The sequence below is a fragment of the Lutra lutra genome, chromosome 9 (genome assembly GCF_902655055.1).
Source record: "Lutra lutra chromosome 9, mLutLut1.2, whole genome shotgun sequence".
NCBI classification, from domain to species: domain Eukaryota; kingdom Metazoa; phylum Chordata; class Mammalia; order Carnivora; family Mustelidae; genus Lutra; species Lutra lutra.
Genome location: NC_062286.1, coordinates 61932070 through 61957833, shown reverse-complemented (window position 1 = coordinate 61957833; position 25764 = coordinate 61932070). Strand labels below are relative to the sequence as shown.

The following is a 25764-nucleotide window of genomic DNA, read 5'->3' as shown; positions in this document are numbered from 1 at the left end:
ACTTGAGTCCACATGCCCACTTCCTTGATAGGGCAAGGATTTCTGAGAAGCTTTCAGAAATATGATCTAAGTCTCACTAAAATCACTATCTCATGGTTTCTAACATGAACTTATAGTGATAATACCAAATGAATATCATATAATCATTACACACCATAATATCCTAGTTTCAGAGAAAACTTAAATCCTAGATGTGAACTGAATTCTGAAAAGAAACCACATTATGACTCTTAATAGAAGCATAAAAGGGCTACCTGTGTTGACACCTTTGCATCTCTTTCATTATTTCCTTTCCTTCTGCATGCTTCATGACTACATTTAAATAAAAATCCATTTCATTTTTCCCCACCCAAGTTATTTCCCCTTACATTATCTCTGCCCAGATACTCACAGTAACATTTTAGCAATCACTTCAGAGACAGATCCCACCAGAAAAACCCATCAAGAGTTTCAATCATAGCAATACTTGAACAGTCACTTACATGAAAAGCTTTTAAATTATGATACAATGAAAACAATATATGACTCTTTAATTCGCCATATATTTGTTTTGTTTTTAAATTAAAAACTTGACCTCTTCCTTCTGCTAGTGTCTGTTCTCTTGCCATGATTGTAGAGGCTGCCACACATCCAGCTGATCTCTGACCCACCAAACAATACAAGCAGTAAAAAGGAAGTAGCACTGTGAAATAACACCCGATGTTCAACTGAAGTCTTTTACATGAGAGTTTTATAAATAGAGTATCCAAATTGGTTGAAAAATATAGTATTAAAAAAGCTGGATAACTATGCATAATAAAAATAATGACAAAGATTTCATTCATTTGTGAAATTTAAAAAACAAAGCAAAAAAGCAAAGGAAAAAGAGAGAGAGACAAATCAGGAACAGACTCTGAACTCTAAAGAACAAACTGGGGCCCCTGGGTGGCTCAGTGGGTTAAGCCGCTGCCTTCGGCTCAGGTCATGATCTCAGGGTCCTGGGATCGAGTCCCACATCGGGCTCTCTGCTCAGCAAGAAGCCTGCTTCCCTCTCTCTCTCTCTGCCTGCCTCTCCGTCTACTTGTGATCTCTCTCTGTCAAATAAATAAATAAAATCTTTAAAAAAAAAAAAGAACAAACTGATGGTTACCAGAGGGGTGGTGGGTAGGAGGATGGGTAAAACAGGTGATGGGGATTAAGAAGTGCACTCATCATGATGAGCACTGGGTGATACATGGAACTGTTGAATCACTATATTATACACTGAAACTAATGTAACACTGTATGTTAAACATACTGGAATTTTAAAAAAAAATTTAAGATTTTATTTATTTGAAGAAGAGAGAACATGAGTTAGATGGGAGGGAGCAGAGGGGGAGGGAGAAGCCAACTCCCCACTGAGCAGGGAACCTGACCACTTGGGGTTCAATTCCAGGGTCCGGGAATCATGACCTGAGCTGAAGGCAGACACTTAATGGACTGAGCCACCCAGGCACCCCTGGAATTAAAATAAATAAATAAATAAATAATGGCAAGGAGAAAGACAGTTTATCTTAGAAAAAAATTTCTCAGATGAACATTTCCATTTGGGCCCTGAAGGTATCTACTCTAGAAAATGGATTCCATTAGTATTGATCCCATATTAAGGAAGAAAAACAGAGCAGGACTTATTTAAAAGGGAAAATTTGTCAAGCAGAGAGAGTCAACTATCATATGGTTTCACTTATTTGTGGAGCATAACAAATAGCATGGAGGACAAGGGGAGATGGAGAGGAGAAGGGAGCTGAGGCAAATTGGAAGGGGAGGGGAACCATGAGAGACTATGGACTCTGAAAAACAATCTGAGGGTTTTGAAGGCGGGGGTGGGAGGTTGAGGGAACCAGGTGGTGGGTATTAGAGAGGGCACAGATTGCATGGAGCACTGGGTGTGGTGCAAAAACAATGAATACTGTTTTGCTGAAAATAAATAAATAAATAAATAAATAAATAAATAAATAAAAGGGAAAATTTGTAAAGATAACTTTCAATATTTTAGCAGTAGGGCCTATTCTTTAAAAAAGAAGCAGGAACAACTGCATCAGTACCATTAATCAACACCTTTTAACTGAGCCAGTCTAAAACTATTTCGTTGATCTTTCCTTTTTCTAAAAGGGAAGAAAGTCCTGGCACTATTTTTAAAGAAAGAGATTTCAGACAAGTCAGTAATGAAGTTGGATGAGTCTGAGTTCAGAGGGGGACCTGCCACCAGTTTCTCTTCTAAGACTTTTGGACACATCTGTGATTTGCCTGAAAATGTCACTCTTACTCCCACCTCCAATTATTAAGGGACTATAACATCATAATTCATCATCTCACACACATATGTACTAATCTTCCCACGATCAAAGGAAAATCCTCACATAAATGACTGGAAATTCCTCTATTTTAAGATATCTATAATAAAATATTTGATGCAAAACCTCTTCTGCACATGCTCCAGTCATCTAATGACAAAATTTGAACCCAAGTGTGGTGGAAAAGTCTTTTTTTTTTAAGATCTTATTTATTTATTTGACAGAGATAGAGATCACAAGTAGGCAGAGAGGCAGGCAGAGAGAGGGGGGAAGCAGGCTCCCAGCTGAGCAGAGATTCCCGATGCAGGGCTCGATACCAAGACCCTGTGATCATGACCTGAGCCGAGGGCCGAGGCTCAACCCACTGAGCCACCCAGGCACCCTGGAAAATTCTTTAAAAGTGATTTTTATTTTATTTTAAAGATTGATTTTATTTATTTATTTATTTATTTATTTATTTATTTGAGAGAAAGAGAGGATGAGCAGGGGGAGGGGCAAAGGGAGAGGGAAAAGCAGACTCCCTGCTGAGCAGGACCCGAGATCATGACCTGAGCTGAAGGCAGATGCTTAACTGACTGAGCCACCCAGGTGCCCCTATAATTTTATTTTTAAAGCCATACTTTTAGAGAATCACCAAATCAACTAGTGATTTATCCTTATTCTTATTAAAATATGGTAAATGCTGGTTCCATATTTTTCCCCCAAGGATCCTTTCTCTAAATGTGAAGGTACTACACACTCTGAAGAAACAAAATACCAGTGAAGGTCAAAACCTAGGCTGTCAGGGCGCCTGGGTGGCTCAGTGGGTTAAGCCGCTGCCTTCGGCTCAGGTCATGATCTCAGGGTCCTGGGATCAAGCCCCGCATCGGGCTCTCTGCTCAGCAGGGAGCCTGCTTCCTCCTCTCTCTCTGCCTGCCTCTCTGCCTGCTTGTGATCTCTCTGTCAAATAAATAAATAAAATCTTTAAAAAAAAAAAAAAAAACCTAGGCTGTCTCTCCTACAAACACAGCAACAAAATAACCCACTTTTGAAATCTTATCAATTCACAATGTAGGCAGTAGGGTATAGTATTAATCATCAGCATAAACTTTAGAGTCAGACAGATGAGTGTTCAAATCCTAGGTCTGTTATTTATTAGCAATGTGACCTTGAGTTGCAATTTCATCATCTGTATAGTAGGATAATAATACCACCTACTTCAATGGGTTATGATGATTAAATTATATATTACATATATCAAAAATATATATCAAATTATATAAAAAATAATCACAAGTTAGTAGGTTAGAATTACTAAGTCTAAAACATGGTGGTGATATCAGAAAAAGAATAATTGACATGACTTCTGTATATAACAAGAGAAACTAAGTCTGAAATAGGCAGAGCCTAAATTAGAAGTTCCCTTTTCCTGAAACTTAGTTTACAAGGCCACAAAGTCCTAAAATTAATGAGAAAAAAGTTTGATAAGGAACTCAGTAGTTGGTAAGTAGCAATGTGATAATATATCACATCTGATGGGGAAACTGAGTTTTTTTTTTTTAAAGATTTTATTTATTTATTTGACAGAGAGAGATCACAAGTAGACAGAGAGGCCGGCAGAGAGAGAGAGAGAGGGAAGCAGGCTCCCTGCTGAGCAGAGAGCCCGATGCGGGACTCGATCCCAGGACCTGAGCCGAAGGCAGCGGCTTAACCCACTGAGCCACCCAGGCGCCCCGGGAAACTGAGTTTTAAAGAAAAATTATTTCCTTTATCTTCTATTCCTTATTGTATTTCTTATTTCTTATATTTCTTATTGTAAATTTTGGAGATGCAAAATTATGACAATTCACAAGAATGAAACCATACAAAATGAAACAATAAACTTCAAAATTTTAAGGCTGCCTCATGTTCCCACTGTTCCCTGCTATCTCTCAACTACCCACATGGGTTGATCACCCCCAGCAACCTCTTCTTTCTTCCTGCCTGCCCCACCTCACTTAGCTAGTTCCGGCCAAGAAAAAAACAAAGGTAGGAAGTAAACACGTGCATATTCAAGTACTTAAACATATGTCTAAATACCCACCAACTCTGTTCCTGAATTCAATCCTACATTTTATTTCTGTGGTGGGCTTTATAATTAGCCTTGTTTGTAGTCCAGCTTCACCATGGCACCTCACTCCCAGGAACAGCATTCCTCTTTGCTGCATGTTGCAATGACCTCAGGATTAGGTTTCTTTTTTTTTTTTCTTTTTTTTTCTTTTTTTTTTTCTTTTTTTTTTCCTTTTTTTTTTTTAAGATTTTTTTTTTTTTTTAATTTGACAGAGAGAAATCACAAGTAAGCAGAGAGGCAGGCAGAGAGAGAGGAGGAAGCAGGCTCCCTGCTGAACAGAAAGCCCGATGCGGGGCTCAAACCCAGGACCTGGGATCATGACCTGAGCCGAAGGCAGCAGCTTAACCCACTGAGCCACCCAGGCGCCCCAGGATTAGGTTTCTGTTTTTGTACTGGGCTCTCCTGTGCCTACACCCCTAATAATGGGGTATTAGTCCTCTTCAATACCTGCTGTGACTCCTTGAGAGCTGGACATCTGATTCACCCATTCTAACCAAGACTGGGGTTCTGTATAGACTTTGACTAATTGCATGTCACTCTTCCTTTCTCCGTTGGAACACATATCCCAACTATGCGTTGAGTAACAGAATCCAGAACCTACTACCATATCTAGTCCCACATTCCTCCTGATGCAGCATCTTCAGTATACAAGATGAAAAGATGGTATGGTCTAGGGGTGCCTGGGTGGCTCAGTCGGCTAAGCTTCTGCCTTCCACTCAGTTTATGATCCCAGGGTCCTGAGATGGAGTCCCGAGTCAGGCTCTCTGCTCAGTGGGGAGTCTGCTTCTCCCTCACCCTCTGCCCCTCCTCCCTGCTTGTGTTCTCTCTCTCTCTCAAATAAATAAATGAAGTCTTAAAGAAAAGAAAAGATGGTACGGTCTAAAAACATAAAGGGCACAATCAGGGAGGCACACCCAAATTCTGACTTGCCACATTTCACAAGTTTTGGTTTTCTCATCTTCAGATGAGGATGAGTGAGATGATTAGTGAAATATTCCCAATCTAAGGCTGAAAAAAATCATCCACGCATATCTTCTTTCAAAATCACAGACATAGGGGAGGCATTGAACTGTCAGAGATTAAAAGGGGATCACTTTATACACAAAGTGGAGAACTCTTGGATTCTCCATCAGAGATTCCAAATGGATTTACACTGAGGGTGGGGCATACTCAGAGCTCTGACAAATCACAGCCATATACATTATCATCACTCTTCAATGAGGACCACAAAGAGCTGGGGGCCCTGTTCTATATCACCAAGGTCTCCTACAGATCTATAATTCTGTGATTCTCATGATGCAGACCTTTATACACTGGTGGTGTGCTCACAGGGACAAGCTTTGGGAGTTACTTTTTATAAGGAAGATAGGTTTAAGTTGCTTCATGTCCTCTGAAGGGTTTTTAAAGTTGCAGCCTGTATATCATAGCAAGGTTACAATCCCCCCCTACCCAACCATGAAGAGTCCATTGAAAGACACTAAAGGGGCAGAGATAGTGATTGCTATAATTTTGCATGTTTTTCAGTGCCTTGTTCAGCAACCTTATAAAAACATTTTCTGAGTGATTTAGTGGACCACGAAGGAATTGAAGCAAGGTCTAACCAACTAAGCTAATGAAAAATAGGACTACAGATTCTGAAAACTCCTCAGTAAGCTCAGAAAAAGTCTGTTGGTCAAAATGAACCTTGAGTCGCTTTTCAATGGTAGGTGAGAAAGAACAAAAAGTGATTTAGGTAAGGTGCTTGTCATACAAAACAAGAATGTGAGAAGTCACAGAAAATGAACAAAAAGCTGAAAATACACATGCTAAATCTGAGGTTAATGAATGAGCCTGCACACATAATATGAATTTGAAAATGTAGTCTCTATACTTGAAGTCAAAGTGATTTCAACAAATTCTGTCCTATGACTTCAACATAATTAGAAAAAAACATTGCCCTTTAGAAAAAGTAAGTGCATCAATCAAGTATTTACGGTGGGAAGGTAGGTAAAGAGGGGGTGGTGTTCTAGAGTATCCAATTAAGAAAAATCCTAGATTAATGGCTGGGAGTTTAAAGGGCCCTATAAGTACAAGCAAAATTTTGAACATATGCATTTTTAGGAAAGGGATTCAATTGTTTTCTTTAGATTCTTAATGAGATAATGATCCCAAATTGGTTAAGAATCCCCAGATTTGGGGCACCTGGGTGGCTCAGTGGGTTAAGCCGCTGCCTTCGGCTCAGGTCATGATCTCAGGGTCTTGGGATCGAGTCCCGAATCGGGCTCTCTGCTCAGCAGGGAGCCTGCTTCCCTTCCTCTCTCTCTGCCTGCCTCTCTGCCTACTTGTGATCTCTGTCTGTCAAATAAATAAATAAAATCTTAAAAAAAAAAAAAAAAAGAATCCCCAGATTTAAGGGAAAAATCCAGTCTTTTGAATGCCCATTTGTCAGAATTTAAGAAAAATATTTATAAATATAAATTGCTACCAAAGAAATGGTGCTGCTTTTCTTTTTGGTTAGATTTCTAGGGCTGTGTATAATTTACAGTACTTAGTGTAAAGTTTCCACTGGTAGTGGAAACACTACCAGTATAAAAATGAAAGGGAAAAGTTTTGATTTGACAAATAAAACTCCAACTGTATCAACTGTATTAAGAAGCAAGTGTTTCACACAAGCAAAGTAACATTTAAGAGACACTATATCCATTTAAAGTCAATAAAGTGAGCCAACTGTTTCCATATACTACCCAAAGGTGAAACTGATAGTGCAATATTGCCCTCTACTGGACCACACTAGTAAAGAAAAACCTAAAAAATCAGCAGGACTTTAAAGTTTTACTTTGAATAGAACTTAACTGAATGCTTCTTTTCCCATAAATATAAGTTATAAGTTTAGCCTAATATTAGCATAAGTCTGGGTCATTCATTCTATAATAATTTTAGTGTGGCAGTAATTTAATGTGGTACAGAAGTTTAGAAGATTCAATTATGAATATAAGTTAACAAAAAATAACAAACATAATAAATATTTTTCTTAAAACTATATAGGATTGGGGTGCCTGGGTGGCTCAGTGGGTTAAGCTTCTGCCTTCAGCTCAGGTCATGATCTCAGGGTCCTGGGATTGAGTCCCGCATCAGGCTCTTTGCTCAGCAAGGAGCCTGCTTCCTCCTCTCCCTCTCTCTCTCTCTGCCTGCCTGCCTCTCTGCCTACTTGAGATCTCTGTGTGTCAAATAAAACAAACAAACAAACAAGCTATATAGGATCTTAGAGTTGAAAAGGCTGAACAAAGTCTAGTCTAGCCAACTGTATGGTGCACACCTTCTTTCTCTTCCTTCTCTGCCAGGTAGTTACCAGCCTTGGCTTAATATTCTGGTAATAGAAAACACCATTCCTGAAACAGTCTATTTTGTTCTGCATAATTCCTTATAACTGAAAATTATTTCCCTCCTGATTCCATCTCTGCAGCAGAAAAACCCTCAAATATGTAAGAAGAGCAAATTAATGGGGTGCCTGGGTGTCTCAGGTGGTTAAGCATCTGCCTTCAGCTCAGGTAATGATCCCACCGGGATCTAGCCCTGCATCTGGCTCCCTGCTTCTCCCTCTGCCTCTTCCCCCAGTCATGCTCTTTCTCTCTGTCCCAAGTAAATAAAATCTTTAAAAAAAACCACACACACACAAATTTATTATCTTACAGTGCTTTAGGTCAGAAATCCAAGATGGGTCTCACTGAGCTAAAATCAAGTTGTCAACAGGGGTGCATCCCTTTCTGGAGGATCTAGGCTAGGAGACTCCATTTCCTTGCCTTTTCTAGCTTTTCTAGTTCCCTACCCCTGTTTTCAAAGTGAGCAACATTGCATCTAACCATTCTTTCATAATCACATCTTCCTCTGACCCTGACCTCAGAAGAAAGGTGCTTTTAAGGACTCATATAATTGGATTGAGCTGACTCAGATAATTCAGGAAGCAGCCATTCCTGCTTCATCCGTTACGTGGCCGTTGTTTTTCTAACAACTTATGTTTACTCCTGTTAAATAGCATCTTGTTAGATTTTCCCTTTTTCTGAGATCTTTTGGATCTCAATTATAATAATCTATCTGCTATATTCTTGATTCTATGTCATACACACCTGTTGTGAGTGTTCCCATTATATCGTCACTCACAGAATCATGAACAAGACAAGGTATGAGTAGCCTTGCAGGACATCAGAAATCTCTCTGAAGTTCCAAGATTCTTGAATTTCAGTGTGCACTTTAACTCGAGAAGGGCTTCTGTCCCCCATATCTAGAGATTCTGATTTAGGAGATTTAAGACAAGGCGCAGCAACCTGCTTTCAACACCTTTCTCCAAGTGAGTTTCAGATCTGCAGAGTACACTTGGAGAAATACTGTCCAGTTTGAAATCACTTATTAATCAGTTCATTTTGGGTAATGCCAGGCAGGTACAACCCACCGAACTGTCTTCACATTCTACTCATGTTTCCTGCCACTTTCAGGAAGTTATCATAAGAAAGAAACCTGGGGCACCTGGCTGGCTCAGTCAATTGGGCGGCTGCGTTCAGCTCAGGTCATGATCCCAGGGTCCTTAGGGTTGAGCCCCACATAGGGCTCCCTACTCGGTGGAGAACCTGCTTCTCCCTCTCCCTCTGCCTGCCGCGCTGCCTACTTGTGCTCTCTATCTCTCTGTCAAATAAAAAAAAAAAAAAGAAAAGAAAAGAAAGAAAGAAAGAAAAGAAAGAAACCTGCTCAAATGACTAGCTGAATTTCAGTCACACAGGGGCTTTACCCCTACCTTCCCTGCTCTATCAGTCCTGCTAGCCTATAAAAGGAAGAAACAATGCAGACGTAATTTGTTGTTAATGAATCTGTGTGTTGACCATGTGTTCCTCATCCTTAGTGCCTATGATGTACTCTTTAGCTCCTGATCTAGAATCTTGCCAGGGTTTTAGGGTCAAGCTCACTAGTTGGTAGTTAACAAAACCACCTTTAGAAAATTGAAACTGCCAGGGAGGCTGGGTGGCTCAGTTGGTAAAGTGACTGCCTTCAGCTCAGATAACGATCCTGTGGAGTCCCAGGATGGAGTCCCACATGGGGCTCCCAGCTCCATGCAGAGTCTGCTTCTCCCTCTGACCTTCTCCCCTCTTATGCTCTCTCTCTCTCAAATAAATAAATAAAGTCTTTAAAAAAAGAGAAAGAAAATTAAAACCACCTTCTCTGTCTCCAGTCATTTGGAAAATCTGCTATCCTTTAAAAGCTCTCAAAGATCATGGACAACTGCAGGTTCTTTCTGAATCCATCCTGGAATGTCATTCATTCAGTCCCAAATACCTGAACCCATTTAGAGAAGCTTTACCATGTGGAGCTTTCACTCTCCCTCACCAGCCAATGATCAATCTAGGGATGCCTGGGTGGCTCACTCAGTTAAGCCACTGCCTTAGGCTCTGGTCATGATCCCAGAGTCCTGGAATCCAGCCCCTCATTGGGCTCCTTGCTCAGCGGGGAGCCTGCTTCTCTCTCTGACTCTGCCTGCCACTCTGCCTGCTTGTGCTCAATCTCTCTCTCTGACAAATAAATAAATAAAATCTTTTTTAAAAAAGAAAGTATTTTTTAAAAAATGATATATCTACGCATTTAGGTTGAAGATCATTTTCCTTGACAGAAAGGACAGAAGCAAAATTAAGATTTTTTTAGAAATTCCACTTTCTCTGTTTCATCCATCAATAATATCAGTTCCAAACACATCCTCTTTTTCATCTCTTGCTGTAATCATAACTTAAAGTACCCCCCCAAGTCTTCCTCAGCAATTCTTATAAGCCACTACTCATTCAAGATTTTATTTTCCAGATAAAATTGCTATTACAGAGCTAAGTCTCCTTCTTACATTTGCATTACTCTGGCTTTCATGTATCTTATTTTGGAAACTGATTTCAGTTTGGCAAAAAAAAAAAAAAAAAAAACTGGAGCCGGATGATATATACAAAGGGGATCATTAGGCTAGTCTTATTATTTTCTAAATTTTCTAAAATAAAAAGTCAAATAAATACATATAAATGTATAAATACAAATGTTTATGTAAACACAGAGAGAAAGAGATGCCCCGTTGTCTTCTTCATTGGGATATACTTTGATCCTTAAACTTTCTTTTATTGGTTGGGATAATTCAGTTTTAATTGAAGTGTGATTTGTACTTTCTCTGAACCCCCAATATTTTTATCTTCCAGCCTAGATTCCTCTGCCATTTTTCTCTGCTTTTTCTTTGCATTATTTGATATCTACCTCTCAAAAAGGAAGGATAAAGGGCTCCACAACTAGGGGTGATTGCAGCTCTCGGCACCTGGCCCAGCTTCAAACTGCTTATTGTTCAGGAAATTCTCTGCAAGCTCAGCTTGGAGGATGATCACTCCACGCCCCAAGTGCATATGGTTGGTCAAAGCATACAACAATTTTGATGTTGAGCATGATGCTCTGAACACTGAAATGGCCATCAATGAAATGACCAGAGGTGAGGATGAGGTCACCATTGTCAACATTTTAACCAACAGCGGCAATGAACAGAGATGGGATATTGCTTTGCCTAACAGAGAAGGATCTAAAAGGAACTTGAATCAGCACTGAAATCAGCCTTGTCCAGTCCCTTGAAGACTGTGATTTGGGGCCTAATGAAAACACCTACTCAGCCTGATGCTTCTGAGCTGAAAGCCTCAATGAAGAGGCTGAGGACTGATGAGGACTCCCTCACTGTGATGATCTGCTCAAGGACCAACCAAGAGCTTCAGGAAATTAATAGGGTCTACAAGGAAATGTACAAGACTGATCTGGAGGTCATCATTTCTGACACATCTGGTGACTTCCACAAGCTGATGGTTGCCCTTGCAAAGAGTAGAAGAGCAGAGGATGGCTCTGTCATTAATTATGAACTGACTAACCAAGATGCCTGGGATGTCTATGATGCTGGAGTGAAGAGGAAAGGAACTGATATGCCCAAGTGGATCAGTATCATGACCAAGTGTGTATCACCTTCAGAAAGTATTTGAAAGGTGCAAGAGCAATAGCCCTTATGACATGCTGAAGAGTGTCAAGAAGGAGGTCAAAGGAGACCTGGAAAATGCTTTCCTGAACTGGGTCCAGAACATTCAGTACAAGTCCCTGTATTTTGCTGACTGACTGTATGACTCCATGAAAGGCAAGGGGACTCGCAATAAAGTCCTATTTAGAATCATGATCGATCATGATCTCTCTCAGTGAAGCAGACAGGTTGGAAATTAGGTCTGAATTCAAAAGAAAGTAGAGCAAGTCCCTGTACTACTGCATCCATCAAGACATGAGGGTGACTGCCAAAAAGCACAGCTATACCTGGGTGAAGGGAGGGTGGGGGTGACTGAGGCTTTCGACAGCATGAACATCCAGGAGTGGTGCTCCTTTGTTTCCAGCTAACAGTTCTAGAATATAGCCCTGCGAGGATGACATTAGCATCACCCCTCTCCAACCTTATTTCAGTTGCCTAAGCACTGCCTGTTTCTCATGTTTAGTCTCTTCTTTTAGCCAAAGAAATGAACATACCAAAGAGTTGGAAGTGAAATCTATAATATGAAATACTTTGCCTCTTGTGTACTGTGTCATAAACAGATGAATAAACTGAATTTTTACTCTAAAAAAAAAGGGTAGGATACATTCAATTATGCCTGTTTCTCTCATCCTATCAGGAATACAAATTTTAAAAAGTTATCAGTTTATTATCAGACTAGATTATTTCTGCCATTATCCCTTAGGACAGTGGTTCTCAAAGTGTCCTCCTTTGTAGCAGAACCAACCTCACCCATGAGCTTGTGAGAAACACAAATTCATGGGTCCCACCAAACTACTCTATCAGAATCTCTAAGGAAGGGGCCTGGGAAACTCTCCAAATGAGTCCTACGCATATTAGAGTTTGAGAACCACTATTTTATTCAAGAGCTGTCGATGTGCTTTCAACCAAATGTGATTTCCATCAAGTGCCTAAACAATGGGAGTCTCTCATACTACTGTAAACACTAACCTTTAGGACTATCTTATAATCTGTAATTCATCATCTTCTTCCCTTGGCCAAAGGTCATTCAACACACTTCCATTCCCGAATCTATCTCATTTCTCTCTTTTTTATTCTCCTCTGGATGGTGTGCAGCATCCTTCCACTCACAGGATCTCAAATCTCAATGTAGGTATATAATTTCTTGCCATACCACACTATTATATATCTCGTCTTAACACATCTGACTCTCATAAAAAAGGTATCCTAACATTGCTATATTCAAGTGGTGAGCCCAAATCCATTAAGTCATCATGACAGTCATGGCATACTTATTACTATTCCTTATAATCTCAACTTTATCATTCAAATTTTGTTTACTGTTATAAAGATTTGGAGACTCTAAGTACTACACCTAGCTAGAGTCCATATTGTTGTCTTTTGTGAGTTTCTGGATACTGCTCCCATTTATTCTGCTTACCATGTCTTACTTGATGTCTAACGGGTTTTATCAGTTAATCTGCTTGTTTTTATCCTCTCTAGCAGTATTCAATCTAAAACTGTCCTAACCAGATCAGTTCCTAAGAAAACACACACAGATGTATTCTACCTCTCCCTCCATATTCTCCAAAACTCAGAGGAAGACGTTGATAATATAATCTGCAAGCTTTTCTTCCTAAGCTTTCAAATTAGTGCTTTTATAATTATGATAAATAAAAACTATAGCTGTAGCCAGAAAGGGATTGATAGGGCTGAATATGAAGGAATTAATAGAAATTTAATAGTTTGATTTTTTTTTTTTAAAACCCTTACTTGAGGTCATCCTTTTTCTTGGTTCTTTTGTAAGCAGATACATAATACCACCATGCTGATAAAAAAAAATTATGTGGTTTCAAATCAATATACCTGTGATCATAATTTTCTTCTCTAGAAGTGGAATCACTGAATCATTCAAATTCACTCAATTGTATATTCCACTCTGAATTATGAGACAACTAGCATGAATCAACTCCAACATAATAATTTATTGTACACATAAATAAGTTCTAAGTTTTACAAGATCTAAGTTGAAAAACTACCATGTAGAAGAAACATGTCACTAGAGAAGTCACGGAATTTATATTCAAAATATAAGAATAATCTGAAAATGTGTAATTTGTTTAAATTAGGATATGTAACAAGTAAGTTAACTAGTTTGGAAAGCAATTTATATTCACTCTACATAACATATCTCAACTCCAAGGAAGTAACAAAAGACAGTAATAAAGAAAGTAAGCAAACATAATAATATTAAAAAATCACAAAATGAACCATAACCACAATTTATTAAAGAAAACTGGGTTCTCCTCGAATAGCCAAAGGAATATTGAAAAAGAAAGTCAAAGTTGGTGGCATCACAATCCCAGACTTCAAGCTCTATTACAAAGCTGTCATCATCAAGACAGCATGGTACTGGCACAAAAACAGACACATAGATCAATGGAACAGAATAGAGAGCCCAGAAATAGACCCTCAACTCTATGGTCAACTCATCTTCGACAAAGCAGGAAAGAATGTCCAATGGAAAAAAGACAGCCTCTTCAATAAATGGTGTTGGGAAAATTGGACAGCCACATGCAGAAAAATGAAATTGGATCATCTCCTTACACCACACACGAAAATAGACTCAAAATGGATGAAGGACCTCAATGTGAGAAAGGAATCCATCAAAATCCTTGAGGAGAACACAGGCAGCAACCTCTTCGACCTCAGCCGCAGAAACATCTTCCTAGGAACATCGCCAAAGGCAAGGGAAGCAAGGGCAAAAATGAACTATTGGGATTTTATCAAGATCAAAAGCTTTTGCACAGCAAAGGAAACAGTGAACAAAACCAAAAGACAACTGACAGAATGGGAGAAGATATTTGCAAATGACATATCAGTTAAAGGGCTAGTGTCCAAAATCTATAAAGAACTTAGCAAACTCAACACCCAAAGAACAAATAACCCAATCAGGAAATGGGCAGAGGGCATGAACAGACATTTCTGTAAAGAAGACATCCAGATGGCCAACAGACACATGAAAAAGTGCTCCATATCACTCGGCATCAGGGAAATACAAATCAAAACCACAATGAGATATCACCTCACACCAGTCAGAATGGCTAAAATTAACAAGTCAGGAAATGACAGATGCTGGCGAGGATGCGGAGAAAGGGGAACCCTCCTACACTGTTGGTGGGAATGCAAGCTGGTGCAACCACTCTGGAAAACAGCATGGAGGTTCCTCAAAATGCTGAAAATAGAACTACCCTATGACCCAGCAATTGCACTACTGGGTATTTACCCTAAAGATACAAACGTAGTGATCCGAAGGGGCATGTGCACCCGAATGTTTATAGCAGCAATGTCTACAATAACCAAACTATGGAAAGAACCTAGATGTCCATCAACAGATGAATGGATAAAGAAGATGTGGTATATATACACAGTGGAATACTATGCAGCCATCAAAAGAAATGAAATCTTGCCATTTGCAACGACGTGGATGGAACTAGAGGGTATCATGCTTAGTGAAATAAGTCAGTCGGAGAAAGACAACTATCATATGATCTCCCTGATATGAGGGAGAGGAGATGCAACATGGGGGGTTAAGGGGGGAGGAGAAGAGTAAATGAAACAAGATGGGATTGGGAGGGAGACAAACCATAAGTGACTCTTAATCTCACAAAACAAACTGAGGGTTGATGGGGAGAGGGGGGTTGGAAGAAGGGGCGTGGGGTTATGGACATTGGGGAGGGTATGTGCTATGGTGAGTGCTGTGAAATGTGTAAACCTGGCGATTCACAGACCTGTACCCCTGGGGATAAAAATATATGTTTAAAAAAAATAAAATTAATTTTAAAAAAAATTCAAAATTTAAAAAAGAAAAAAAAAAGAAAACTGGGTTCTGAAAATTCTATACAGTGTGTAACACTGTGTACTTTTTGAATAAATTATTCTTAAGAAATGAATGAGTAAAAATATACTATTCAATACAAAGGAAAACAATGAGTCACATAACACACTAGACTGTGGAAATGTATTAATTCCCCAATAATTGGAATAGTTAATAACATATTTCTGTTAAATAGTTTAGTGGTTAAAATCAGTTACAAGAAGTAAGTAGAGTTTTGGTTTTTTTTTTTTTTTTTTAAGATTTTATTTATTTATTTGACAGACAGAGATCACAAGTAGGCAGAGAAGCAGGCAGAGAGAGAGGGGGAAGCAGGTTCCCCGTTGAGCAGAGAGCCTGATGCGGGGCTCGATCCCAGCACCCTGGGATCATAACCTGAGCCGAAGGCAGAGCCTTTAACACACTGAGCCACCCAGGCGCCCCGTAAGTAGAGTTTAATCAGAATAATTCTTTTAAAAAAATAGCATTTTCTATTTCTAATATGGAATATAAGCACTTCATAAGTATTCAATAAATATTAAATGGATATGTTAAAATGATCACTTACGTGATAAAAATGGAAAATATAAATTTTAATGTCAAAATATAAACTCTGAGAGAAAGAGTTTGGTGGCAAGATATATAACCACACTCAGAAAATATGCTTCTTATTTCTACTTTGATACTCAAACACTGCAACTTTTTACAAGCCACTCAGCTTTCACAAGTGTTTCTTGCTACCAAAATTGGATCCTGAAAATGACCTATCAATGAGAAATGCTTTGATGATTGACTAGAAAATGATTTTATGTGTTTATAATCCTCCATACATCATCATCCCCTTTCTCCTATTTGTTCTGTCATCTTGCCATTGACAGAGATACTACTTAAAACCATTCTACTCTTCTTCACTTCCCTGCTCTTCTCTATCATTCATCAGGTCTTAAATCAACCTTCAGCCTTTGGGGAGCTAATAAACATATTATTTGCTCCAACAAAAAAATATTTTGTTCAGCCAAAGAAAGTGATAGTATGAGATATAATGTTCTAGTGATGCTTTCAGATTCTTATGGAAAAGACACACATGGGTATGTTTATAACTCGTTGTAATTTGAAATTACAAAGGTCATTTTCCCTATAGGATAGTTTTATGTTTTCATGTCAGTTTTGACACACAAGAATGTTACAGTAATGACTACTATTATTTTTTTCACTTAACAAAGGAAAAAAGTTAAAATAAACATGAGGCTATTTCTTTCCCTTTTCCTGTTGACTAAAAGGGGTGCCATCTTTTTACATTTTACTCCAGAAAATAAGATTCATCATAACTGAAATGACCCTATCCCTGGACCATTATAACATGCATACATCTATCTCCAAAACATCTCTGAAGTTCTGGTCAAATATCTTTCTCTGACCAATATGCCTCATACAGATCTAAAGTTTAATGAATATGTGCTATAGAATGAGGACCTTTATTTTATTTTTTTTAAAGATTTTATCTATTTATTTGACACACAAGATCACAAGTAGGCAGAGAGGCAGCCAGAGAGGGGGCAGGAAGCAGGCTCCCTGCTGAGCAGAGAGGCTGATGTGGGGCTTGATCCCAGGACCCTGAGATCATGACCTGAGGCAGAGGCTTAACCCACTGAGGCACCCAGGTGCCCCAAGGACCTTTAAAAAAAAAAAAAGTCAGTCCTTTCAACGGCCTAAGGAACACTGTCTTCTTCACTAAGTCTTCAAAAAGTGACTTAAACTAGTCACTTCAAACTAGAAAATAAACTTGAAAATAAGAGAAATTCTCTGAAATCTCTACTTTTCAATTCCTTTAGAGGACTCCTGACCTTTGGGATTTTCATGCTCAAAGGCACTATGCTTTTATTATATAACTTCCCACAGAAAACTGAACCATGTGATATTCTCAGTCCTGGTGACACAATAAATATTAAAAACTAAAACAAAACAAACAAACAAACAAACAAAAACCAATCCTATGATAAACTTAATAATTCGTTTTCTCACCCATTCATTCAACATTATTAAGCATTCAATAAGTACATCATTCAATAAGCACACACACAAAATAAACCCTAGAAAATACAACATTGTAAGGAATATTTTTACATCTCCATTTTTGAGATATTTCTAGCATGCATTTCACATATAATTTTATGCATTTAAATGACCTTACCTCTCTTACAGATAGTTGTGGTGGAAAGGAGACCGAAAATACCAAGTTGGTAAATTCAAACCCAGAGGCCTCAACTTTTTGGCACACCTAAAAAAGTATTACATAAAAGCACTTTTTATTACATAAAACAGTATTTATATATATATAAATTCTCAGGAATTGCTGAAAATTTTACATTAATCTTCATAACATGGATTTTTGGCCCAGGAAATGGCACTACACTTCTAAACTTTCACCTCAGGGAATTCTCATAAGCATCCCAAAATTCCAAAATCAAGTATTTGCTAACTATGACCTTGAAAATTGATATCATGAGATGTCAACACAGCCAGGACTTACTTGCAGAACAATCTGTTGAATGTCAGAATAGTTTTCTTTTAGATCACCTCACAACTTAAAAAAGATTTTTAAACAAAATTAAGCCGAATTTGGCACTCTTGACAGCTGAAAACAAAAGGCAATCCCACATTCAATCATGTACCTTCCACAAGACTGTAACACTTGTCTTTTCAAGACACTAATAGATATGACTAAGAGCTCTTCTCTAACTCCTTAGCTATGTTAAACAGCAGAGGGGAAAACACTATATTTTTCTTCAGTTAAGTAGCACTCATGACTCAAATACATGGACACCTACTTCATTAATTTTCAGTTATCTTGTTAATAAAAAAGTAATTGGAGAATAGTAGCCTTGTTTTTTTTTTTAATTAAGAAATCTTTTAATGATCCATTGGTGTAAAACAAGTTGAAATGAATGGTATTGTTACTTTAGATATAAGAATTCTAGGCTTTAAGACCAAAAATTTCTACATAATTGCACATATAATAAAAAACAAATTATTTACCTTTTTAATGAACTCTTTTTCACAGAATTCTTGAAGAATTCCTAGACACACATTGCACACATTTAAATTTGAGTTCTTGGAAGCAATGCTACCATCTTCAGTAACGGAGACCCTTCCCTCTCCATTCTGACTCAGATTATCAATCCCATCAATCCCATCTTCTAGTTCTTGTAGTCGAATTTTCTTGGGAGGTGGGTTTGGAACTTCCAAAATTAATTCATCTTTTTCAGTTTCCAGAAATTTCTGTAGTTCATTGAGCAAGTCCTGGAAAGTTAATTTGAAAAAAGTAATAACCCTTTTACAATGACCTTAAGGTTAGGATGAAAATAGGAGTGAAATTATGATATATTGCAGACTTACACAATGTTGATTTATATCAATTTTGGAGCAATTGATTAATTTTATTAGCTAGCGTTGGCTTTCTGGGGAATTTAAAGAAAATTTAAAGAATTTAAAGAAAACTACCCAATGCCCACAATATGTGTGAATATTTTTCCAAAAGGGTTTCACATATTAGTGAAGCTGAAGTCCTAAAGCTGAGGCAGAAGATTCCATTAACAAATTTATTACAGGCATGACTCATTTTACTATGCTTCAGTATATTGTGCTTTGCAGATACTGCATCTTTATAAATTGAAGGTTTGTGGCAACCTTCTATCAAGCAAGTCTATCACACCATTTTTCCAACAGGATTTGTTCACTTTGTGTCTCTGTGTCACATTTTAGTAATTCTCAAAATATTTGAAACTTTTTGATTATTATACTTGTGACAGTGATCTGTGATCAGGAACCACAACTTGTTGAAAGCTTAGATGATGGTTAGCACTTTTTAGCAATAAATTATTTTTTAATTAAATATGTACATTTTTTAGATATAATGCTATTATACAACAGACTACAGTATGTAAGTTCCATCTGTACTGGGAAACCAAAAAATTCATCTGACTCACTTCACTGTGATACTTGCTTTATTATGGTGGTCTGGTACCAAACCCACAATATCTATGAGGTATACCTGTTATTTGGTTTGTAGTTATGTTGTGAGGGTCATTCACTTGCTAATTTTAGCAAAAACAAACAAAATTCAAATCTAACCATTAATAAATAGAAATACAAACTGAATTTCCATTCTTGCTAGGTTATTTAATAATCTCACAATCACTAAAACATCTGTACAATATTTATTAATACGAAATCTGAAAAATTAGAAATTATACATCTAACAAGTAAAAGTAATTTCAAGACGAGTCACTAAACAAAGGTAAACAGTTGCTGGCAATGCTGAAAATTGGCAGAGTAATTACAAAAACCATTTATATGCATTAACTTTAAAGAAGCCCTCCACTACATTCTGGTTTGCCTCATTTCTGTGACCCTTTGTACTAGAATGTTAAAGTTGCATTCTTTTAAAACCATTCTCATATTTCAGACATTCCACCCATCTAAATACTCACAGGACTTTTTCTCTGTCTTGCCTAATAAGACAGATTTTATTGTTCAGTTGTTAAATAGATGTCCTTTTAAAACTTACTCAGATTACAATTTACTGACTTTAAAGAAAAAAATATTTCACTCAAACAAATTTAATTCATTTTATTAGGACAGTAGTTCTATTTCATCTTTAACAGAAATACTAATATATACATACACATATAGGTATATTATGACCCACACAAATATGTTTATTACCTAAGTTCTATAATTCCAGTATAACATAGTACATGTATATGTATGTGTACATAGTTAGATGACTACAAAGATCAAAATTTAAGTACATTTACCAAAAAAATTGTCTTCAAATATTTTCATGTTTATTTACATAAAATGATACAAATAAAAGTTGGCAACACTAAGTCTCTTTATTTAATATATATTTTAAATCTTAAAACATATTTTAAATATGAAAACAAAAGCATAGAATAATAGAATCATATAATGTGTCTGAAAAATGTGTAAGGAGAATTATACAAAACCAATCTGATTACTTCATAGTCATAGTGTATATAAATTAATATACACATATATATTAATCGTCATAGCATATGTATCATTTTCAAAGTGTTTTCACATACTTTATTAGAAATTGTCCCTTAAAATCCTGTGAGGTGATGTTATCATCATTCCCATTTAGAGAGGAGAAAACTGAAGCTGGAACTGGAATTCAAATCCATGTCTTCTAGCTCCAAATTCTAGGCTTTGGATTCAGACAGTTCATATCCTAGCTTGCTCACTTAATAGCTGTGTAACTTTGGGCAGGTTGTTTAACCTCTCTGTGCCTCAGTTTCTTCATCTGAAAATAGAGACAATCATAGCATGTACTTACCTAATAGGTTATTATTAGGATTAGATGAGAGCTTGACATATAAAAATGTTATTTGAATATTAGATATAATTATTATTTCCAAAATAATAGAAAGAACTAATACATAAGGAAAATGATTGATACCTTTAACTTCTGAGCAATTTTAAAAAATTGTAAGAAACTGAGTGTGCATGTGTGTGTGTGTATACATACTGTTTAGATAGGTATATATTTATATATATATATAATTACTATCTGTCTCTAAAAAGAATGTCACTAATGGAATCAAGTATACTTGACAAAATATGTTACATATTTTTTGTGAAAGTATTCTGTTAATAGTCAAAGCTCTCTGCACATTACCATAAATGTTAAAGATCCCTGTGTATTATTTTTGCTGTATTAATAGCAGTAAATAACAATGATAAGCATTTACTTCTAGAAGGTTGCAAATACCTATTTGTAAGTACAAATGGTAATACAGAAAACAGAAAAAGAAAAAAATGCAGCCAAATCCACAAAGCTTCCACTTAATAAAAGATCTCAGGATTGTCATCCTCCTCCTGTCACATCTCACTAATATCTGGTTAGAAGTACTATTTTGTGGTATCTGTGTTCTCTTTAGGAAAGGTATATACAAACATCAAATGCACCAGGGACTTGCTCCACAAAGATCCCACTACATTAGATGTTAAATATAATCACTTAAGAAGGAACTTAAGGTTTTATGGTACTAAAAGGAAATTCCAAATTTACCATTATCATTAATTTTTTTATCATAGTTTTTTAATTTAATGAAGAGTTATGGACAGATACTTGCCCTCAAATGTACAGGTATTCATTTTAGAATAGAGAAGTTTTCTTTAGAAACAAAATGGAAATACCTTGTAGGGAAGTTTGTAAGGTGCATGAAAATCCACACCACAGAATCTGAAAATACATCTTGGACAGGTACCAGTACTGAGCAATAACTGGGCCACATGCTTGTTTTCCTCCGCCAGTGGAAACATATTGACTAATTGTAACTAGAAAGAAAGAAAAAGTAAAAGTAATGAACATCTTTTGTGTTCTACTTTCACAGACAAGTATGTCAACACCTTTAGGGATAAAACTAACTTTTATTTGAAAACATTATTTGTACTCTCCAATAATAACCTTTTCATTATATGCATATTGAAACATAAACTTAAAAGACATTTATTAGATGGGCCAGATAAAAGTTTCTAATTATCAAGGAATTTAGTGTAGCATTCTGGATTATGATAAAGTATACCAATATAACTAAATCAATAAAAGGAAATAAAAATAAAAATAATCAGGGCATCTGGGGGATCAGTGGGTTAAGCCTCTGCTTTCGGCCCAGGTCATGAACTCAGGATCCTGGGATCTAGCCCCACATTGGGCTCTCTGCTCAGTGTGGGACCTGCTTCCCCCCACCCCCTCTGCCTGCCTCTCTGCCTACTTGTGATCTCTGTCAAATAAATAGAATCTTTAAAAAATAAATAAATAAATAAAAATAATCAAGAATGGTTGTCTCTGAGGAGGGTAATAAAAACAAAGAATACAAAATGAAGTTTTGTTATATAGTACCATACACTATTGTTTGAGAACACAAAGTAGTAAAGTCAATATAAGCTTTTCCTATTAGAAATTAAAAATGAAAAAAAATAAATAAAAATGAGTTTGCCAGGAAAAAAAAATCAGATCAGTCTACATATTTTACTATCCTCAATGAGAGTTAAGCAGTCAAGTATTCAAACACATTGATCAGCAGATCTAAAAACACCAATTATACCTTGATGAAATAACTAAATGGCAACCAACTATTAGCAAAATGGGAAGAATCTGTTCCTTTCATGCACAAGTAAAACCTCCCCCACCAAAAAACACCCACAAATTAAATGCAAAATAATTTAGAGTAATTCTCATCTAAAACAAGTTGTTACTTTTTACAATTTGAATAAATGCCCTTAGAAACAAATTAGAGAATAGAGTAAAATCTGATATAACTCTCTCGTTGCCAGGAATGGGGTGTACAAAAATTAATTACCCAATCATTCTGTTTTGCAAAAATAGATCTTCTGACTAATAAATCAGCTCACATTACTTTAAAACAAGGAACTATCAGTATTTTATAAAATAATGATTGCATGGCAATGTTGTGGTATGGTGCTCATACAGATAAAAACAGTGGGGCGCTCTTTAATTCATGCAGTTTCATAATTCAAATGAACTTGCTTGAAATTTGTGAGAGGGTGGAGCTCTTACCAATTCCTTACTGTGAAGATGTGATTCTTAGAATTAGTTTGTTTTCCAACCCTTTAAAACCCACTACTTACTTGCAAGTTCTACATGTTTGTGGCCACTTATCAAGAGTATATCCTTGACACAAAATAATGAGGAAGGTGGGTGTATACTTCAACAAAAACCTTCACCACAAAAATCAGCCAGGACTACAAAAGCAGATTGCCTCTGGCTAAGTTCCAATTCAGGTGAATACAGTATGGGAGCTGGCAGACCGGAAGAGAAAAAAGTAAGACTTTGCCTGGATACACTAGTGAGAACTTTGAGACACATGATGAAAGCTCTGATTTAGGATAGCCTAAGTATATTTGGGCTCAAGGGCATTTTTACAAAGGACACAGAGTATTTGGAAAACACCTTGTATACAGAGAAGTTCTGTGTGGTCCTCAATATATACAAGTGATCTGAATTCCTTCTGCCTGGCCATTTACTTGTTTGATTCTGAGAAAACGGCTGGGATTCAGTGAGGGGCTGATTATCAGCATTTAAGGTACATCCCTGACTACAATCCCCTCCCAGAGAAACTATTTCTGTCTCACTCTTTATCTTTTCTCTATCTTTCCATTGCTTAAGACAGGAGATTTCATTTAATTCAGAATTAACCTTTAACTCAAAAAGAGAAACCTTGGGGCGCCTGGGTGGCTCAGTGGGTTAAGCCTCTGCCTTCCGCTCAGATCACGATCTCAGGGTCCTGGGATTGAGTCCCGCATCAGGCTCTCTGCTCAGCGGGGAACCTGCTTCCCCCTCTCTCTCTGCCTGCCTCTCTGCCTACTTGTGATCTCTCTCTCTCTGTCAAATAAATAAATGAAATATTTTTTTAAAAAAGAGAGAAACCCTTTGGTAAACAAGTGCATGAGTAAGGTTTGTTTGTTTTTGTTTTTCATGAGTAAATTCTTTCAAAAACACTCTATATCAAAGCTTTCCCTGGGGATTTAAGTTAAATACTATTATTAAAGTGGATGCTTTCTATGGATAAGATCCGACCATTTGCATAACATGGATGGACGCAACAGGTTATTATGCTAAGTGAAGTAAGTTAGACTAAGAAAGACGAATACCATAAGATTTCACCCATAAGTGGAATTTTAAAACAAAGCAAATGAATAAACAAACAAAACGCAGAATCTCTATAAATATAAAGAACAAACTGGTGGTTGTCAGAAGAAAGAGGAGTGAGAAATACAGTTCCAGTTACGGAATAAGTCACTGGGATAAAAGGCAATGATTTGTAATAGGTTGTAGGGTGGTAACAGATAGTAGCTGTATTTGGGTGAGCACAGAATACCCTATACAGAAGTTGAATCACCATGTTTTACACCTGAAACTAATGTAACATTGTATGTCGAGTACACTTAAATTAAAAGAAAAATTTTTAAACTGAAGGAAATGGATGCTCTCTTTCCTTTGGCTCAAAGACGGAATATTTATTTCTCCGATAGATACAGTTAGAATTAAGGTTATCACGCAAAGTCTATAAATGACATATTACAATCTCTTGGCTCTGAGAAGTTCCCAAACCTGTTGAGAATTAGGAAACCTCCTGTCCTAAATAATTTGAAGCGGTATTTAAAAACAAAAAACCCTCTCCGTGTGTATGTGTCAGTAATGGCATGGTCTTCCAAACCCTCGGGATCATTTTCATTTAGCAACAATCTAGCGACTTCTCAAACAAGTTAACTTTAAAAGGAGGAAATGCGTTCTGTCTCAAATTTGGTCGTTTCATCCTGACGTACAGCCTGACAGGATTTCATAAATCATCAGAAATCAGTTGTTCCATATGAGATTCATTACCCTTGAAAGCAAGCCCTGAGAAATGCATCCCATACTGTAAGGTTTTTATTGTCGGTTGCCTTCGTTAAGATTTTCGTTTTTCGTTTAAGTGCTTCTTTAACATAAAGAATTGGAACTAGTCATCGCAACAGACTATCTTCCCACGTGCCAGGATCCTTACGGGGTTTGAGTCCCTTCTCCACAAACCTATGATAACTGGAGAAGACGATGGACTTCCTTTTCACCTCTGGGACTTACAGAAACCATTCGTTGCAAACAGAGGAGCAGGGCATGTGAAAAAACACCAAAATGGCCAGACCGAGTCTCACATGCCGTGATCTTTTCAACACTCATTTCCATTCAGAAGTGTGTCATTCGTCTCACGGGGGTGGGGGAGTGTGTGGATTTTTCAAAGGAGACCCTCACAGCTTTACTGTGCCACCGTTATACTTAATTGTAAAATCTACTCTAGACTCTCGGAAATTCACCCAAGGTCTAACCTCCAGTCTTCGGCCAAGAAAGCCCTTCCCCTTCTTCAGTCAGGTCCAAGAAACTCCCCCGCTTACCCCTTCTTGCTAAGAAGGGCCTTGCTAACAAGGCCGTTCCAGCAGGAAAGAATCTACCCCCTCCATCCACACCTCTCCAGCGCCCAGGTCGTACCCCCACCCCTCAGACCTTCCTGCCTCACCTTTTCCCGCGACGCCGGAGCCTGAGGTTTAACCCCTTCCGGCCCCCCCAAGGGAACGGGGAAGACTAAAGACAACGCACCTACGGCGTGTAGCAATTCTGTTCCCCGAGGAAACGAGAGCTTTAGAACGAAAGTACCAGGCCCTCCCGCAAGGGCTGAGGGAACTTTCTCCTCTTCTTGTTTGTGGGAAAACCAGAAAAACTGCCTGGGGCACCTCCACAACCCCACATCCCACTGCCACCCACGGCGGGGTATTAGTGCGTGGGACAGAGCTCCGGGCCAGACCGGACCAGTCCCAGAGAGGCCTCCGTGGGACTCTGACGTCTAGGACGTGGTAGTCGCTGCCAGAAATATCGATGAGCCCTTACCCT

At 37.7% G+C, this 25764-nt stretch overlaps 1 protein-coding gene across 2 annotated transcripts in view; it reads right to left on the bottom strand.

Annotated features, from left to right (window-relative positions):
* The window catches only part of PUS10 (pseudouridine synthase 10), a 76951-nt gene extending 51254 nt beyond the window's left edge, over positions 1-25697 (bottom strand). Inside the window, exons 1-4 of one of the 2 annotated variants that reach the window (XM_047746620.1) lie at positions 25394-25697; positions 21516-21656; positions 18330-18593; positions 17485-17571 (exon numbers count right to left, since the gene is read on the bottom strand). In XM_047746620.1, coding sequence (XP_047602576.1) covers positions 17485-17571; positions 18330-18593; positions 21516-21641 — 477 coding nt within the window. In that variant the 5' untranslated portion in view covers positions 21642-21656; positions 25394-25697. Of the gene's footprint in view, positions 1-17484; positions 17572-18329; positions 18594-21515; positions 21657-25393 lie in introns of those variants that run through there. The other variant, XM_047746619.1, reaches the window with a different exon arrangement.
* Between the last annotated feature and the right edge of the window lie 67 nt (positions 25698-25764).